Source organism: Netta rufina, assembly GCF_964035555.1.
Source record: "Netta rufina genome assembly, chromosome: 18".
NCBI classification, from domain to species: domain Eukaryota; kingdom Metazoa; phylum Chordata; class Aves; order Anseriformes; family Anatidae; genus Netta; species Netta rufina.
The window spans coordinates 5028977-5046561 of NC_140142.1; the positions used below are offsets into that span (position 1 = coordinate 5028977).

At 51.2% G+C, this 17585-nt stretch overlaps 1 protein-coding gene across 1 annotated transcript; it reads right to left on the minus strand.

The window, feature by feature from the left end:
• Nucleotides 1–2961: 2961 nt before the first annotated feature.
• On the minus strand, nt 2962–13493 carry LOC311216329 (uncharacterized protein; the record flags this gene model as incomplete). The annotated part of the gene is made up of 3 exons (XM_084297873.1): nt 2962–3920; nt 7457–7536; nt 12592–13493. The coding sequence occupies 3 exons, from the start codon at nt 13491–13493 to the stop codon at nt 2962–2964; spliced, it is 1941 nt and encodes a 646-aa protein (XP_084153999.1).
• Between the last annotated feature and the right edge of the window lie 4092 nt (nt 13494–17585).

The following is a 17585-nucleotide window of genomic DNA, read 5'->3' on the forward strand; positions in this document are numbered from 1 at the left end:
CAGCAGCATCTTCAAAGCCATGGGCCTGCTGTTGGCCTTGCAGCTTCTTGCCTAGACACAGCCAAGCCTTGTGCCTGCTGCTGTGCAGTCATGGACTCCAGCAGAAGGGACAGGACAACCCATCTGGGGGCCTTCTTTCTGCCTGGGTCCTGCTGGGTCTGGAGGCAGAGGGGATCCCCCAGTCAGCATGCCAAGCAGGTGCCTTCTGCTGGCCTAGCAGGGCCACTGCCAGATGTCAGCCCAAAAGTGCAGATACCAGGGAGGATCAAGGGTGACCTGCCACCTCCAGACACAAGTGACCTCACAGTCCCTTTCTGTGACACGCCCCTGCTGCTGCCCTATCAAGTGCAGAGACAGCAGTGACCTCACAGTCACATTTCTCCTTTTAAGGCAGGAGATGCTGAGGCAGAGCTGAGCTCCTCAGAGCATTCCCATCTACCTCCTCTTTGTGGCCCACAAGCTGATCAGATCCATGGCCCCTCACATTCAGCTTTGAGTGCCATGTGACTGCAGAACAGCCTCATGGTTCCTATCCTGCCCCATGGGCCTAGCATCTTAAGTGCTTGGGATAAGTGCCAAGCACCTTAAGTGCTTAAGAGTAGGGTTAGGAAAAGGGTTGGATGTGAAGAAGTTAATGCAAAGGAATCAGGGCTTTGGGTGTTAGGCATTCATGTATGAGATTAGGGACTAGGGCTCACCTTCCTGTGATAGAGATGAATCAAATGCGTAGTGGAAGGGTTTGGTGTTCGGCTTGTGGTGTCAGGTCTGTGGTTAGGGTATGTACAAGGTCTTTGGTTTAGGATTTTGTTTAGGTCTGCAGGAAATCTAGGGCTAAATAGAGTGTGTTAATCGTAGTGTTAAGGGCAGGGATCAGGACGAAGAAGAGAGTAAGGGTGATGTAATGGGGCTGTGGAGTAGTTTTGGCTTCAAGGGATCTTGTGGTCAAACATTAGAGCAGTGGATTCCTGTCAGGGTGTGGAGTAGCATTTAGCTCTATCGACTAACATTGCAGGTTAAAATAGGGCAAGGGCGTCACATGACTGCTTTAAGTCTGCTTTATGGTAGGATCAACATTACCTGAACATTCTTACCTCTGCAAAATCATTAGCTTCTGCTGTCCACGCTCCTCTGCCCTCCCACAAATCTCACATCTCTGTTGGCCAGGCTTCTCCTGACTTCCCCATATCAGTCATCTTCTTAGGGGAAGTTTGGAGAACCAGCATGGAGAAGGAGAGAAACGTCTGTAGGAGCACCCTGCACAATGTGCCCAGCAGTTCTGCAACACCACAGAAGCAGGCCTGAAGGATGAGTTTAGGCAAAAGCTGATACCTCTGACATGACAAAACCTATTCAAGACCTCTTCCTCTATGGGGCCTACCAGGTACTTAGAAAGAGGGGATCTCACAAACTGTGTGCAGAGTAGGTGCATCTGCTGTCCTGTCATGGAGACCAGCAGATGTGAGCCTAAAGGCACAGATCCCAGCCAGAAGTCAAGGGTTAAGCTGTTGGCTACTTCAGAAAGAAGTCAACTCCCAGCCACTTAACAGCCATTAGCTTCCTACTGGGCTGACAGCTTCTGAGGCACCTCTGCCATCATAATACCAGACCTACAAAACACCCCCTTTTTGGGCCAGGACCTGCCCAGGTAGAAGTGAGCTGTTTTTCATCCTTCAAGCCTGCTGGGCTCCCAGCCTCTCTGACGCTCAGGAGCCAGTTCTGTGCCAGTCCTGTGAGGTGCTAGGGCAGGAGGGACCTTGCAGGCAATGTTCCAGCCCCATGCCTGTTGGTGGTCTCTCAGCTCCTTGGGCACAGTGGGGATTGCGCTTACATCCAGAAGCCTGAAGCTGGCCTAGAAGACACTCAGGGGAAGCACCCTTCCAGCTCCAGCCCCAGCTGGCGGTGCTGCTCTGCAGAGCGAGGGGGCTGTGGTGCCTGGGGCACGGGGGCACTCTGCAGGGCTGTGCTGGGCAGGCTGGGAGGCAGACCCAGCTCATGGGATCACTGCCATTGCCCCAGGGCTGCAAGGAATCACTCGCCAGGTTCCTTTGGTGAGGTTTTTGTGTGTTCTGGGGCTGTAAAGCTCTGCTCTGCCTGCTCACACCAGACTGAGCACTTGAGCTCTGGTCAGTCCACCTCGGAGGGGATCCCCCCTTAGAAGGGAAGTGCTGCAGTGGAGGCACTGCCGTGCCCACTGCCTATCCCTGCCTGCAGTCCCAGCACAGCCCCACAGCAGCACTGGCACCAAGATCCATTATCAGCCGGGCCTGACCCCACCAGCAGCACTCAGCAGGAGAAGCACGTGCTTTGCTGGAGGCACCACTGAGTACAGAACTGCCTCCACAAGGTCAAGGGATGGGGAGGAGATGGAGGGGGGCTTCAGGTAGGCAACCATGACAGGCCTGAGGGAGTCGGACACCATGGCCAGGTGAGGGAGGCACGTGGAAAAGGCTTTTTGCCAGCCCTGCTATAGAGACAAGAGGACTGTCACCTAGATCCACAAGGTCTAATCCAAATACACTGCTCCTACCCGTGGCAGCTGGGCTCTTGGCCCTGAGCCCCTCCTAGATGTTGGGGCTGCTCCCGCAGCTCAACAGAAGATGGGAAGAGAAGGAAACTGAGACCAATGAATTTCTGCTGAATTCTTTATTGTCTTTCTCTACCAAGAAAGCCCGGTTCTGTATGTACAATAGATGATGTGGTTAAACCTTACTAAAGATGTAACATTCAGAATGGTAAGAATGAGATTATTAAAGACAAAATGAAATATTGTTAAAATACTAACAGAGATTAGTAACAGAGATTAGTAAAAAAATGTTGTGTCATTTTCCCAAATACACTTTGATTTCTCTTGGGATTCTTATTAATGACAATGTTATGATAACACTAGTAACGATAAAAATGATATGATACAATGTGAATCAAAATATTTGCATATTATTAAGAATACATCTTCTGAACACATCATGGATGCCTAAGAAGAATGTATGGAATCAGTTTCCTCACTGCATTCTTGAGCTCCTGGTTCCTCATGCTGTAGATGAGAGGGTTCAGTGCTGGAGGCACCACCGAGTACAGAAGTGCAACGACCAGGTCCAGGGACGGCGAGGAAATGGAGGGAGGCTTCAGGTAGGCAAATATGGCAGTGCTGACAAACAGGGAGATGACAGCCAGGTGAGGGAGGCACGTGGAAAAGGCTTTGTGCCTGCCCTGCTCAGAGGGCATCCTCAGAACTGCCCTGAAGATCTGCACATAGGACAGCACAATGAAAACAAAACAACCAAAGAAAAAAGAAACACTAAACACAAGTGCCCCGACTTCCCTGAGGCAGGCATCTGAGCAGGAGAGCTTGAGGATCTGGGGGATTTCACAGAAGAACTGGTCCACAGCATTGCCTTGGCAGAGGGGCAGGGAAACTGTAGTGGCCGTGTGCAGGACAGCATTGAGAAAGCCACTGCCCCAGGCAGCTGCTGCCATCTGGGCACAAGCTCTGCTGCCCAGGAGGCTCCCATAGTGCAGGGGTTTGGAGATGGCAACGTAGCGGTCATAGGCCATGACGGTGAGAAGGGAATACTCTGAGCCAAACAAGAAGAATAAAAAGAAGACTTGAGCAACACACCCTTGATAGGAGATGGCCCTGTTGTCCCAGAAGGAATTGGCCATGGCTTTGGGCAGAGTGGTGGAGATGCAGCCCAGGTCCAGGAGGGCGAGGTTGAGGAGGAAGAAGTACATGGGGGTGTGGAGGCGGTGGTGGCAGGCTACGGCGCTGAGGATGAGGCCGTTGCCCAGGAGGGCAGCCAGGTAGATGCCCAGGAAGAGTGCGAAGTGCAGGAGCTGCAGCTCGCGTGTGTCTGCGAATGCCAGCAGGAGGAACTCACTCACGGAGCTGATGTTGGGCATTTGCTGTCCATACACATGCTTTCCTGGTAAAGAGCAAAATGCAGAAGAATGTTAAAACAAAGTTCTCTGAGGAAAACCTATTGTGTCTTTTAAAGCACCCTGTAACCTGAGCCTCTCTCTTTGCACGAAAATCTTTTGGCATCTCTCCTGCTTGAGCTGTGTCTGGTGCTGGCTGAGAGTGGCACTGGGAGCAGGGGCTGCTGTAGGCTGCAGAGGAGTCCTCTCTGCTATACAGCAGGAAGGAAACAGGAACATGGGGGAAGCTCAAGTTCAGTTCACTGGTCAGATCAATGAGCTTTTCAGTGTTATTTCAAACAACTCATCTGAATGCAGAGTTACACAGGCCACTGCCCACAAGTCGTGTTCTAATCTACCCTGTATTTCCTGTCTTTGAGCCACAGGACCATCCAACTCAGGTGTTTCCTTGAGAAGAAACTGTAGAGAACTGAGAGCAGAGAAGCCCCAGTCCAAGTGCAGCTGGACAGAAGCCTCACCTGAGGTGAAGTTCTCACACAGACAGAGCTTGGGAGCATCTCTTTGAGCTCTACCTTCTCTTCTACCCCTGCCTGCCCCACAGCCCATGGGCTGCAGGGGGAGAGGAGGCCAGGGAGGGGCTGCTCCAGGGGAAGGCGTCTGCACTGCAGGGCGTGGCCGCAAGGTGCCCGAATCCCCCCTGCCACGGCGTTTCTGCCAACAGCTCCTTCTGGCCGCCTGCCCCTCTCTCTGCTGCCTGCAGCTGTCCCTGTCGGGAGCTGCTGCTCTGTGCCCTCCTCTTCTTTCCCCCTGCCCGTGCTCACAGACCCCATCCCACACGGCTGTGCTCAGCGCTGCCCTGCAGCACCCTGCCACCAACAGGGCCCTGCCAAGGGGCACCTCCATGGCTGCAGGAGCTATGGGGCAGCTGACAGAGAGCCTGGCATGGCCAGCCAGGGCAGGGTGTTCTGGGCTGACCAGGGGCACCTGCCTTAGGGCACTCCAAGGGGCTTCTGCCAGACTTTCTCACCTCACACTGCAACCCAGCAGGACTCTCAAAGCCTACTGCATTGCCCACTGCCCTCCCAGAAACAAGACCCAGCAGGAGGAGACCCTTCCAGGAGCTGCAGCTGCATGGCCCTGCAGCCAGGCACTTACCTTGTGAAGGGCTGTGCAGGTTTCTCCTGCAGGCAGCTCTCAGCATCCTCCCACTGCCAACTGCCTCCAAGCCCTCTCTCCTTCTCTCCTCTCTGTGTGCCAGTTGCGGTCAGAGCCCCCCAGCCCTGCTGCGCTGTGCAGAGGAGCTGCTCCTGGGCACAGCTGTCTCTCTGCACCAGGATCCCTTTTCAAATGAGTTTAATCTGTTGCAGGAGCCCAGCCCAGCTCAGCACCAGAGACCTAGATCAAGGCACTGCAATCACCCCTCTGGGGGCTTTGCTGATGAGCCCACGAACCTCAGGCACTCACAGACAATTGAAGACATCTCTCCAGAAGTCCAAGTCAGAGGCAAGTTTCCTGCAGTGTCCCCCTGAGGGCCAGCACTGACACAGCCTCCCTTGGAGCTCGTTAGAGCAGAACCCTGGAGGCAGTGAGGACAAGGAGACAAAGGCAATGTGAAGGTGACACTGAGGTGTAGGCAAACTGGATGTGTGTCACCAATCACAAGGGCCAGGTCTTATTGCATGGCACACATGAAGGGAGATCCTTTCCCTTGACAGGTTGCTCAGGGCTCTTTGTGGGGCAGTAGGAGATGGGGATGTGCATTGCCAAGTGCAGGAGAATGGTACGACCCCTGACTGCTTCATGGTTGGGGGCGAGTAGGCAATGAGGCCCTGGTGCTTTAACGATCAGCTGTCTCCTCATAGGCCTCAGTGGCAGAGACAACAGCCATAGCCATGGACACAAAGACCTGGGTTGTGACTTTGATCCCTCGTAGAGCCCTTGATCCTTTCCACACCAGGCTGTCCTAGGGACTCCCAGACCTGTACCTCCTGAGGGCTGCAGACCCTCTTCTGTGTGGTGCCACACTGGATCTGAGCTTGAGTATGATAACTCAGATTTTCTTGGAGGTCCTGCTCCTCATAAGGCAGCTCTGTAGGAAGCTGGCCTGGTTCCTGGTGAGCAGGCACCACAGCTCATAAGGCATCCCTCGTGGTGCCCAGACCCTCCTCCTCCTGGTCACTGCTCCCTCAGTAGAGTCTGCCCTGATGTGTAGTTCCTCTTCCTCTGGCACAGGACTAGGCACTTATTGTTCAAGATGTTCCTTTAGGCAAACTACTGCAGTTTCTCAAGATTCCACTGGACAGATGCTCCATTCTGTCAGGTGTTCATGTCTGCAGGCAGACAGTTCAACCTTCCCGTGTCTGTGCTGTCTCTGACAAGACAGCAGCATCAGGAGCTGCATGGAACGTTTGGATAATAGAGGAGTAAGAAGCTGAATAAAAGTGCAGCATAGAATCACAGGAGAGTAGGGGATGGAAGGCTGCCAGGTTCCACATTTGCTGTGCTTCCTTCTCATGCATGCTGTCAGTTTGTCTGGAGCTGCGTCCTGAATGTTATGGGGCTGTGCAGGTGAAAATTAGAAGGGCCAAAGCCCAGCTGGAGCTCAATCCATCTACTACTGTCAAAGACAAAAAAAGAAAACAAAACAAAACAACAAAAGAAACAAATAAACAAACAAAAAAGTGTATATAAATACTTTTATAAAAGAGGATTTAGAAGAATGATCATCTTTAATGGGTGTGTGGGAAAACCTGATGACAAAACCTGAGGAACATAGTGCCTTCTTTTCCTCAGTCTCTACCAGCAAGACCAGTTGTTCCCCTGGATATTTCTTCCTCCTCATGGCCAGAGCTACACTTCAAGTTTCACTTTGTGGCTGTTTTTTCTCTCCTGCTCTTTCCTATTACCACAGAAAGCTCCATGAGGGTGGAAACCCCTCCTGAAGTAGGCATCCCAACCCAGCAGGCTCCTTGTGGCCTCTCAGCCAACCACACACAAGTCACCTCAGCAGCAGCTTCCAAGCCAGGGGCCTGCTGCTGGCCTTGCAGCTTCTTGGCTAGACACAGCCAAGCCTTGTGCCTGCTGCTGCCCACTCATGGACTCAAGCAGAAGGGACAGGACAACCCATCTGGGGGCCTTCTTTCTGCCTGGGTCGTCCTGGGTCTGGAGGCAGAGGGGATCCCCCAGTCAGCATGCCAAGCAGGTGCCTTCTGCTGGCCTAGCAGGGCCACTGCCAGATGTCAGCCCAAAAGTGCAGCTCCCAGGGAGAAGTCAAGGCTGACCTGCCACGTCCAGACACAAGTGACCTCCCAGTCCCTTTCCGTGACACGTTCCTGCTGCTGGCCTATCAGCTGCAGAGACAGAAGTGACCTCACAGTCCCTGCCACAGTCACATTCCTCCTGCTGGGCCATCAGATCACGAGGTAGAACTGACCTCTCTCTTGCTCCCTAGGTACCTGTTTTTCTCTTTCTAGATTAGAGTCTAAGCAAAGTTTTAGTGGGAGTGTGTGTTGTCCTGCTAGTGGTATCAGGTCTGTGGTTAAGGCCATGCCCCAGGAGATGACCTTGCTCTCTTCTTCCCCACCACTCCCCACACGGGGCAGGCCCTCAGGAAACACCCCTGAGCCTGGTAATGCACCAACCTGCTGCGCTGAGGTGCCACTACTGCAGGGGCAGAGGGGAGGGTTGGAGAGACACATGGAGCCTGCAGGCAAGAGTGGTGTGGCCTGGGGAAGTGAGTGGAAAAGTTACCCTTATCCTGGGTAACTTATCCTGGGAAAAGTTACCCTGAAGCCATAGGAGCCATTCTGGAAAGAAAACTTGTATGCAGGAAGCGCACTTTTGTGATGGTGCCGAGCTGCTGGGCACATGTTCAGGGTGCTCTGATGGACTTTTATGTCCTTTTCCATCATGTATTAAGTGCCACGTTTCTCAGGAATAGAGTACCCAACAGAGCAGTGACAGATACTCTGAGATCTTGAAAGCCACCAGAAAGATGTCCCTAAGAATATGACTGATATAGTGAGGTCAGGAGAAGCCCTGGTCAGGAGAAATGTGAGATTTGGAAGAGAGAATAGGACTATCCAGCAGAAACTAAAGATTTTGTAAAAGGTAAGTTGGTTCAGGCTATGCGGAAGCTGCTGTAACCGTGACTTAAAACACTTATATGAGGCTATTCCCCAGCTTCAAAGAGCAAACTTAATTCCTACATTTAAATGTTACTCCACACCAAAACAGGAATCAACTACTCCTATGCCTGACATCTAAGTGTGCACTGAAGCCAAAACTCAGTCCATAGCCTCTTTCCCTTACCCTTACTCTCTTGCTTACCTTGATCCCTACCCTTAACACTAGATTTAAATGCTCTATTTAGGCCTAGAATTATTGGAAAAACTAAACAAACCCTAAATCACTAAGCTTGTCCGCACTTTAACCACAGACCTGATACGCAAAGCAGAACACCAATCCCTCCCAAAAAATCTTTCTTTAAATTCAAACCCAGAAAGGTGAGCCCTAGTCCCCTGATGGATGAGCACCTAACAGCTGATTCCCCTGTTCCTGTGCATTGACTTCCTCACCTTCAGCCCCTCTCCTAACCCTTACCTTTAGGTACCATACTGGGTGTGGCCCTTAGTGCAGGCCAAGAACTGTGAGGTTACTCTGCAGTCACATGGCATGCAAAGATGGATGTGAGGGGTCATGGGTCTGATCAGCTTGTGGGCCACAAAGAGGAGATGGATGGGAGTGCTCTGAAGGGCTCAGCTCTGCCTCAGGATCTCCTGCCCCAGCAGGAGCAATGTGACTGTGGCAGTGACTGTGAGGTCACTTCTGTCTCTGCACTTGATAGGGCAGCAGCAGGAACGTGTCACACAAAGGGACTGGGAGGTCACTTGTGTCTGGAGGTGGCAGGTCAGCCTTGACTTCTTCCTGGGAGCTGCACTTTTGGGCTGACATCTGGCAGTGGCCCTGCTAGGCCAGCAGAAGGCACCTGCTTGGCATGCTGACTGGGGGATCCCCTCTGCCTACACACCCAGGAGGACCCAGGCAGAAAGAAGGCCCCCAGATGGGTTGTCCTGTCCCTTCTGCTTGAGTCCATGAGTGGGCAGCAGGAGGCACAAGGCTTGGCTACGTCTAGCCAAGAAGCTGCAAGGCCAGCAGCAGGCCCCTGGCTTGGAAGCTGCTGCTGAGGTGGCTTGTGTCTGATCAGACCTGGGCTTTGTCTTTCAAGGAGTACCTGGTGAGAGTTGGCGAGACATGGGTGAAACAAAGGATGAGAGCAAGGTTGTGGACAGAGATGGGTGTCTGTAGACTTGAAGGAAATAGGGCAAAGTGTGGGACAGCATAGGAAAGCCTGCAGAGGAGAAGGCAGAGGGTGCTGGTAAAAAGGGAAGGCCCCAACAGCCCTGAGGTTTTTGTCCCCTTGGCTAGAGTTTGTTGGGAGATATGTTATATTAATTCTGATGAGGCTTCATTGATTTCTTTCAACTCTGAGCAGCAGCTCAGAGGTGTCATACTACTGTTCTTCTCATGGCATCCCAGTGCCCACTCCATCCCACAGATCCCAGGAACAGCCTTGAGCCAGACATGGGGATGCAGGATCTCCTCTCCCAGTGGCTGGGGTCAGGCCTTGGCTCTTCTGTTTCACTAAAATCAACCAAGAGTTTTCTCAGCACAGTGCTTTGCCTGTCTGCAATCATGGCCTCCAATTATCTACCCTAACATATCCCTGAGGAGGCTTTCTTAGTAACAGCCCTCAGTTGGGCCCATTCATACTCCAAGTCGCTTCAACTTTTCCTCCTGACTTTACTTGCTCAAGCGGTTACATCACTCTCTTCTATAGTACCTGAGCTCCATAGCATCAGTGCCAAAATACTCCATGGACCTCATTAAAATGCAGAAACTCCTGACATCTCTTCCATAGTTTTATTAAGTCTTCACGGCTTGTGCAGCTAACTGCAGAGCTTGCATGATGTACTTAAGGAAGAAGATTTCAAAAAGCAACTAATGAAAATATTTTCTGTTTATAAATCCTGAATTTTGCTACATTTCAGTTTGGAGCATCTTTCTTCTTCTGCTATTTTTCTATGGTGTCTTCTTTGGAAACCTTCATCGGGAGGAAAAGTAGAGTCTAGAGGTCTGACACATCTGCTGCCAGCAGTAGTCTTTGTCCCTGTAACTGCAGCCTAGCCGAGCACATGAAACCCTTTCTAAGAGAAGTCAGGAGTTCCTAGGGAAAAAAATGAAATAAAATAATAAAATAATAAAATAAAATAAAATAAAATAAAATAAAATAAAATAAAATAAAATAAAATAAAATAAAATAAAATAAAATAAAATAAAATAAAATAAAATTGAAATGACTATTGGAACCTGAGAAATTCTGCTAGAATCTTTGCAGACAACTGGAAATCTATGCTCTATTGGGTCTTCTGTGGGAAACTCAGGATGAAAATTAAAATTATATATCTTCGAGTGGCTGTAGCTGCACCCATGAGCTTGGCCTCATTTGGGGAATTTCACCTTCTAGACACAGAAACCTAAACTGAGTAAAGTGAAAAGACCTGCCCAGTCAATAGAGTAGGTCAAACTCCTTCTTCCTGTGCTATAGATGCAGAAGGTAAAAAGAATTGCAATGTGCCTGACACTACTCTGGGACGTGTCACCCAGGTCATACATCTTTACCTTAGTGCTGACAAGTCCATCACTAAACCACGCTGCCAAGCTCTGCATCTACACCTTGGCTCTCCAGTTGATGACCCAGCTCATGGATGGCAATCAGGGAGTCTCGGTTAGCACAACGCTGCCTCAGGTGCGCCACCATGGTAGCCATTGGCACCTGCTGTTCTTCACCCCTCAGCAAACCCCCAACAGAAGGATTCTGTGGAAGGCCAAGCAAGGTAGACAACTGGTTCATGTCCTTTGTCTCCAAGGCAGCTCTGCCAAAGCCCCACTGGTGGTGCCCTCTTGGAACTCTGAATTCCCTCTCCTGAAGCAGTCTATGCCAAGGATGCACATAGCCTCTGGGCCAGTCCCAATGGGGTGCTTTTGCCATTCCTTCCCAGTTAGACTCACCTCAGCCTCCAGTACAGTTATGTATTGGGTTCCCCCTGTCACTCCAGAAACACAGGTGGGTTCTACCTCTTTCTAGCTTGATGGCATTAGGGTACTCTGTGCACCGGTGAGTACTGATGTATCAGTAGAGCCTGATACATTTGTGGGTGTGATGTACCAGGCCATTAACTATACCCAGTCCAGTAAACCCGATTGTTCCTTTCTTCCCCGCCTCCCCATGGCTGGAAGCAGAACCCCTCTAGTCCTGCTTATAGTATTCTTTACGGTGTCTGGTAGACGAACCACTGGAAACACGTCCCACCACAGCACAGTCATCCCACAGTACAGGGGACAGGGTGATGCCAGACAAGGGATGCATTACAGTGCAGGAGTTGTGGCAAAACTCAAGCTGAAATACTCAAGAACAGGACAGTTCAAATGGCTGAAGCAGAACCCATCTGTGTATCCTAGTTTGGGAATCATCCCCTTCCATCAGGGATATGAAAGTAAAAAATGTGAAATGCCCCAGCAGGTCAATGTGGAAAAAATATTCAGAGGTTTTGTGCTGGAGTGGCAGAAGGGAAAAAGTATTGCATTGTGCCTCAGACTAATCAAGGAGACCTAATGCAGTTCATCGCTGAGATAAAGCAAACACTCTAAGAATTGTGAGGGATGTTCAGTTGCGGCCTAACATGAAGAAGAAAGTTGATCACTAGTGAAGGAACAGTCTTTTCCTGCCACCACCAATCTGGTTACACAAGCATCAGAAGAACGTCTCTGCAGTATTTCCAAACCAGCTGGACACCGGGTGCTCATGGTGCAGAGGATCTTTTGGGGATGAACTCATTCATGATGTAACCCTGAGGACAATGTGGAGCAAGGACTACATATGTCAGCAATACCTCAACCCACTGCAGTATTTCCTCCCCCTATCTCCCTGTCCTGCCCTTCTTTCCTTCAGGATTAGAGTCAGAAGCGACCTCTGGAGGTTTCCAGTGCTAAGATCTGCTCTGAGCAGGGAGAACTTTCACATCAGATCAGGCTGCTTCCTCAATGCTTCCTCCTCCTCACTTTTGAAATCCGTACTCCTAGGGGTGTTAGCTGGAAGGCCAGTTCTGATTCAGTGGTGCTACAAGACAGCAGTGTGGAAGAGAAGTGAGACCAGCACCAAAACACCCATGTCTTGCTGCTCTCAGTGTTCATGGGTCCGAAAAAGTGGCAACCCTGACTCAAAGGCTGCAGGCAAGGAGTGCCTGCCAGGGCAGAAAAGGGCAGCCCCAAACAACACCAGGGTTTTCCACCACGTTGCAGCAGGGATCTTCATCCCACAACCACTGCTGTACCTGAGAAGAGTGTATGAGAAATGAGATCCACAGAAACTGACTACCTGCTGGTTCCTTTATTTAGTTAGTTACAAAGAGCTTAGCAGCACCTCTACATGAAGCCTTTGGCTTAGAAGAAAAGGTAGAAGGACACAGAAGAAGAAAAATATATTAAATTTATAAAATAAAAGTATAAAGAAATATTTAGCATATGGGAATAACATTGAAAAGAATGAACAGTTTTTGAAATACGTGAACAAAGGTGTTTCTGCCTTGTCCAGGTATACTTCAGGGAGTCACATGCAGAAGATCAGTTCCTCGTTGAAATATTGAATATTGCAATAACATCCTCAGTGCCTCCTTGAGCTCCTTATTCCTCATGCTGTAGATGAGGGGGTTCACTGCTGGAGGTACCACTGAGTACAGAAATGCCAACACCAGGTCCAGAGATGGGGAAGAGATGGAGGGGGGCTTCAGGTAGGCAAACATGCCAGTGCTGACCATCAGGGAGACAACGGCCAGGTGAGGGAGGCACGTGGAAAAGGCTTTGTGCCGGCCCTGCTCAGAGGGCATCCTCAGCACTGCCCTGAAGATCTGCACATAGGACAACACAATGAAAGCAAAACAACCACAGCCTAAAGAAAAACTAAACAGAAGTGGCCCAACTTCCCTGAGGTAGGCGTCTGAGCAGGAGAGCTTGAGGATGTAGGGGATCTCACAGAAGAACTGGTCCACAGCATTGCCTTGGCAGAAGGGCAGGGAAAATGTGTTGGCCGTGTGCAGGACAGCATTGAGAAAGCCACTGCCCCAGGCAGCTGCTGCCATCTGGGCACAAGCTCTGCTGCCCACGAGGCTCCCGTAGTGCAGGGGCTTGCAGATGGCAACGTAGCGGTCGTAGGCCATGACGGTGAGAAGAAAAAACTCTGCTCCAACCAAGGAGGGAAACAGGAGTACCTGTGCAGCACATCCTTGATAGGAGATGGCCCTGGTGTCCCAGAGGGCATTGGCCATGGCTTTGGGGAGAGTGGTGGAGATGCAGCCCACGTCGAGGAGGGCGAGGTTGAGGAGGAAGAAGTACATGGCGGTGTGGAGGCGGTGGTCGCAGGCTACGGCGCTGAGGATGAGGCCGTTGCCCAGGAGGGCAGCCAGGTAGATGCCCAGGAAGAGCGCGAAGTGCAGGAGCTGCAGCTCGCGCGTCTCTGCAAATGCCAGCAGGAGGAACTCAGTGATGGTGCTTCTGTTGGACATCTGCTTTTTTCGGGATATGGTCCTGAATTAAGTAGAGGATGAGAGTAATAAAGTATAATAAATTTATCAGAGGGAAACAAATTCAGTTTCTCATTTAAAATCATTGCCTATATTGTGCACTTTCTGGCAGACATTTGGCAGATCCCTTTCATGCATCCTTATTCATTCTGCTTGAGGCTGTCTCTTGGAATAGGGGGCTCTACTGTGGGCAATGCAGGAGTCAGTCCTGTCCTACAGAAAGAGGTGAAGAGGAACATGGGGAAATGTCAGTTTCTCTTCCCTCCTGATCTCAGAGAGTTTTTCACAGTGTTGCTCCCAGTTCACCAAACTGCAGAGCAGAGTTGTGGATGCTTTTTTTTTAATTTTATTTTAAGTTTTTGTATTTTGAGTTTTTTCTTTCCGCTGTCCCACAACTCCTGAGGAGTGTTTCTAAGCCACAGATCCTGGTTATTTCTGCTGGACTCAAAGGGAATCCTTGTAGATCATTATCAGAGAAAAAGCGACTGTCACTTTAGTGCACAGTGTTCTTCGGGGAGGACAGCCAGTCTGTCCATCAAGTACAGTCTCAGCTGCCCCATGAAAGCTGTAGGAAAGTTCTACTCACGTTTGATTGAAAAGAACAAAGACACTGCTGAGAGCAGAGGAATCCAGGCTCAAAGTGCCCATCTCTAGACGCCTCACCTTGTCCCCATATTCCCCTTCCCCCAAGCACACCGAGGGCTAACCCCATGGGCATGTGAAACCCCCATCCCCAGCCAGCCTGGGAACAAGACCAGCAGCAGCACGGCCAGCTGGAGAAGCCAGGAGGAATGCCAGCGTGCTGCTGCCAGGGGAGGCAAGGCCAGGGAGGGACAGACGGACACTCAGCAGACCCTCCTGTGCTGCAGCTCTGCCTGCAGATAAGGCAGCTCCTTCTGGGGACACCGGGGGCTTGAGGACAGAGGCTGTGCTGGAGGGAGAGGAGAGCAGGGGGTGTCCCAGGGAAGGCGTCTGCCCTGCAGGGGGTTGCGGGGAGGTGCCTGAGCCCTCCCTCGCACAGCATTTCTGGCAGCAGCTCCCTCTCACCACCTGCCCTGCTCATATCTCTACTGCCTTCCTATGTCCCTGCTGGAAACAGGTTCTCTGTCCGCATGTATCTGCCATGTCCTTGCTCACAAACCCTATCCCACAAGCTGTGTGCTTCCTGAGTACAGGACATCACAGGGGTTGCAGCTCCTAAAGATATGATAAGCCCTGAGGAGACAACAAACGTTGTTGTTTCAGTCTTTAGGCTGAGGTGCCTGAAGGGATTTGATCAGGTTAATTGCTGCCATATTGATCTCTCCCTGCAATACTCTTGGAGTCTCAGTCTCCTGTAAAATCCAGACAATTCATTGTCATGAACCCTGCCCCCCCTCCACACCAAGAATGTGGAAGCACAGAATCCAAGCAAGTCTTCCATTTCAGATAAACCAAGCCTCGGTCTTCCTGTTAAAATGCCCCCTCAAAAATACCATTCTCTAAAACATCTTCTGTGCCACATTACAGGTAAAATAAGACACATCGTGACAGATGATATCAGCCATCAGATGTTCCAGCTGTACAAGACCCCTTGGCAACCCCACCTGCAGTGCCCTGCTGCCAGAGCCTCACGGTGTCAGGAGCCTGCAGATGTGTCCTGCCACACGCTGCCCTCTGTTGTTGCGCTCCTCAGTGCCTCCAAGCCCTCTCTCCTTCTCTCCTCTCTGCGTGCCAGCTGCGGTCAGAGCCCCCAGCCCTGCTGCGCTGTGCAGAGGAGCTGCTCCTGGGCACAGCTGTCTCTCTGCACCAGGGCCCTCTTGCCACGAGCTCTCTCTGTCCTACAAGCCCAGCCCAGCTCAGTAGCACAGCACCAGACCAAGGCACTGCAATCACCCCTCTGGGGGCTTTGCTGATGAGCCCACGAACCTCAGGCACTCAGAGACAATTGAAGACAGCTCTCCAGAAGTCCAAGTCCCAGGCAAGTTTCCTGCAGTGTCCCCCTGAGGACCAGCACTGACACAGCCTCCCTTGGAGCTCATTAGAGCAGAACCCTGGAGGCAGTGAGGACAAGGAGACAAAGGCAATGTGAAGGTGACACTGAGGTGTAGGAAAACTGAATGTGTGTCACCAAGAAAAAGGGCCAGGCCTTGACCCTGAACCTGTGGGAAGAGAGATCCTTTCCGTTCACACCTTCACACCTTGCTCAGGGCTCTTTGTTGGGCAGTAGGAGATGGGGATGTACATGGCCAAGTGCAGGAGAATGGTACAACCCCTGCCTGTTTCATGGGTGGGGGCGAGGAGGCAATGAGGCCCTGGTGCTTTAATGATCAGCTGTCTCCTCATAGGGCTCAGTGGCAGAGACAACAGCCATAGCCATGGACACAAAGACCTGAGTCCTTCTGGGACTTTCAGCCTTGTCATAGCCCTTGATCCTCTCCAAACCAGGATTGCCTAGAGAATCCCAGACCTGTACCTCTTTATTGGCTATTTGTAGACACTTGTCCATGTGGTGTCACATCACATCTGAGCTGAGTCGGATAACTCAGATTTTCTTGGTGCCCATGCCCCTCGTAAGGCAGCTCTGTAGGAAGCTGGCCTGGTTCCTGGTGAGCAGGCACCACTGCTCGTATTGCATCCCTCATGGAGGGTGTTCACAAGTCTATGGAGCAAGATGAGATATATCCGAGGGTGCTGAAGGAGCTGGCAGAAGTGCTCACCAAGCTGCCTTCCATCATTTATCAACAGTCCTGGCTATCAGGGGTGTTCCCAGTCACCTGGTGACTAGCAAATGTGATGCTCACCTACAAAACGGCTGGAAGGAGGATCGTGGAACTACAAGCTTGTCAGTCTGAACTCGGTCCTGGGGAAGCTCTTGGAGCAGATTATCTTGAATTCCATCACACAACGCTTCCAGAACAACCAGGTGATCAGGCCCAGCCAGCATGGGTTTCTCAAAGGCAGGTCAAATTTGTCTTGGCAAATCAGATCTCAAGGTGTGACAAGGTGATGCTCGCAGTGGATGAGGGAAAGGCTGTGGATGTGCTCTACCTAGACCGCAGTAAGGCTTTTCCATCTTTTCCCACAACATTCTCCAGAGAAACTGGCTGCTCAAGGCTTGGATGGGTGTACGCTTTGTGGGGTTAAAAACTGGACCAAAGAGTCATGGTAAATGTGAATAAATGCAGATGGAGGCCTGTCCTTAGTGTCCCGCAGGGCCCCGTACTGTGGCCTGTTCTCTTCAATATCTCCATCAATGATGTGGATGAGGGGATCGAGTGCACCCTCAGTAAGTTTGCGGACGACACCAAGTTTGGAGTGAATGTTGATCTGTTAGGAGGGCTTGTGAGGCCACAACTCAAGTACTGTGCTGAGCTCTGGTGCCCCAATAAGGATGTGTATCTGTTAGAGGGAGCCCAGAGGAGGGCCATGAGGACAATCAATGGGCTGCAGCCCTTTTCCTAGGAACATGCTGAGGAAGATGGGTTTGTTCAGCCTGGACAAGAGAAGGCTCTGGGGAGACCTTAAAGAGCCCTTCCAGTACCAATAGGGGGCCTACAGGAAAGCTGGGGAGGGACTCTTCATCAGTGTCATGATAGGAGTAGCGGTAATGGTTTTAAAATGAAAGAGGGTAGATTTAGATTAGCCATTAGAAAGAAGTTCTTGACTTAGAGGGTGGTAAGGCAGTGGAACAGGCTGCCCAGGGAAGCTGTGGATGCCCTATCCCTGGAAGTATTCAAGGCTAGGTTGGATGGGGCTTTGAGCTACCTGGTCTAGTGGAAGCCGACTCAATGGTGGGGCAGAGTGAGAAGCAGAGAAAGCCTTGATGCTGTGCAAACACTGCACAGGAACAGCGACTACAGCCATGGGTGACCAACACTGCTCTGGTCACATATCAAAAACACAGCACCACAGGGACTGTTCTGCAGAGAGCAACTCCATCCCAGCCAGAGCCAGTGTCCCCATGAGGGACAAGAAGGCCCTGGAAGGAGCCAGGAAGGTGCTAATAAGCACCAGGACAATTGAGGAAGCCCAAAGGCCCTTCTGAAGGGTCACTGAGTGCCACCTGAGAGGCAGTGCTGGGCAGTGGGGAGG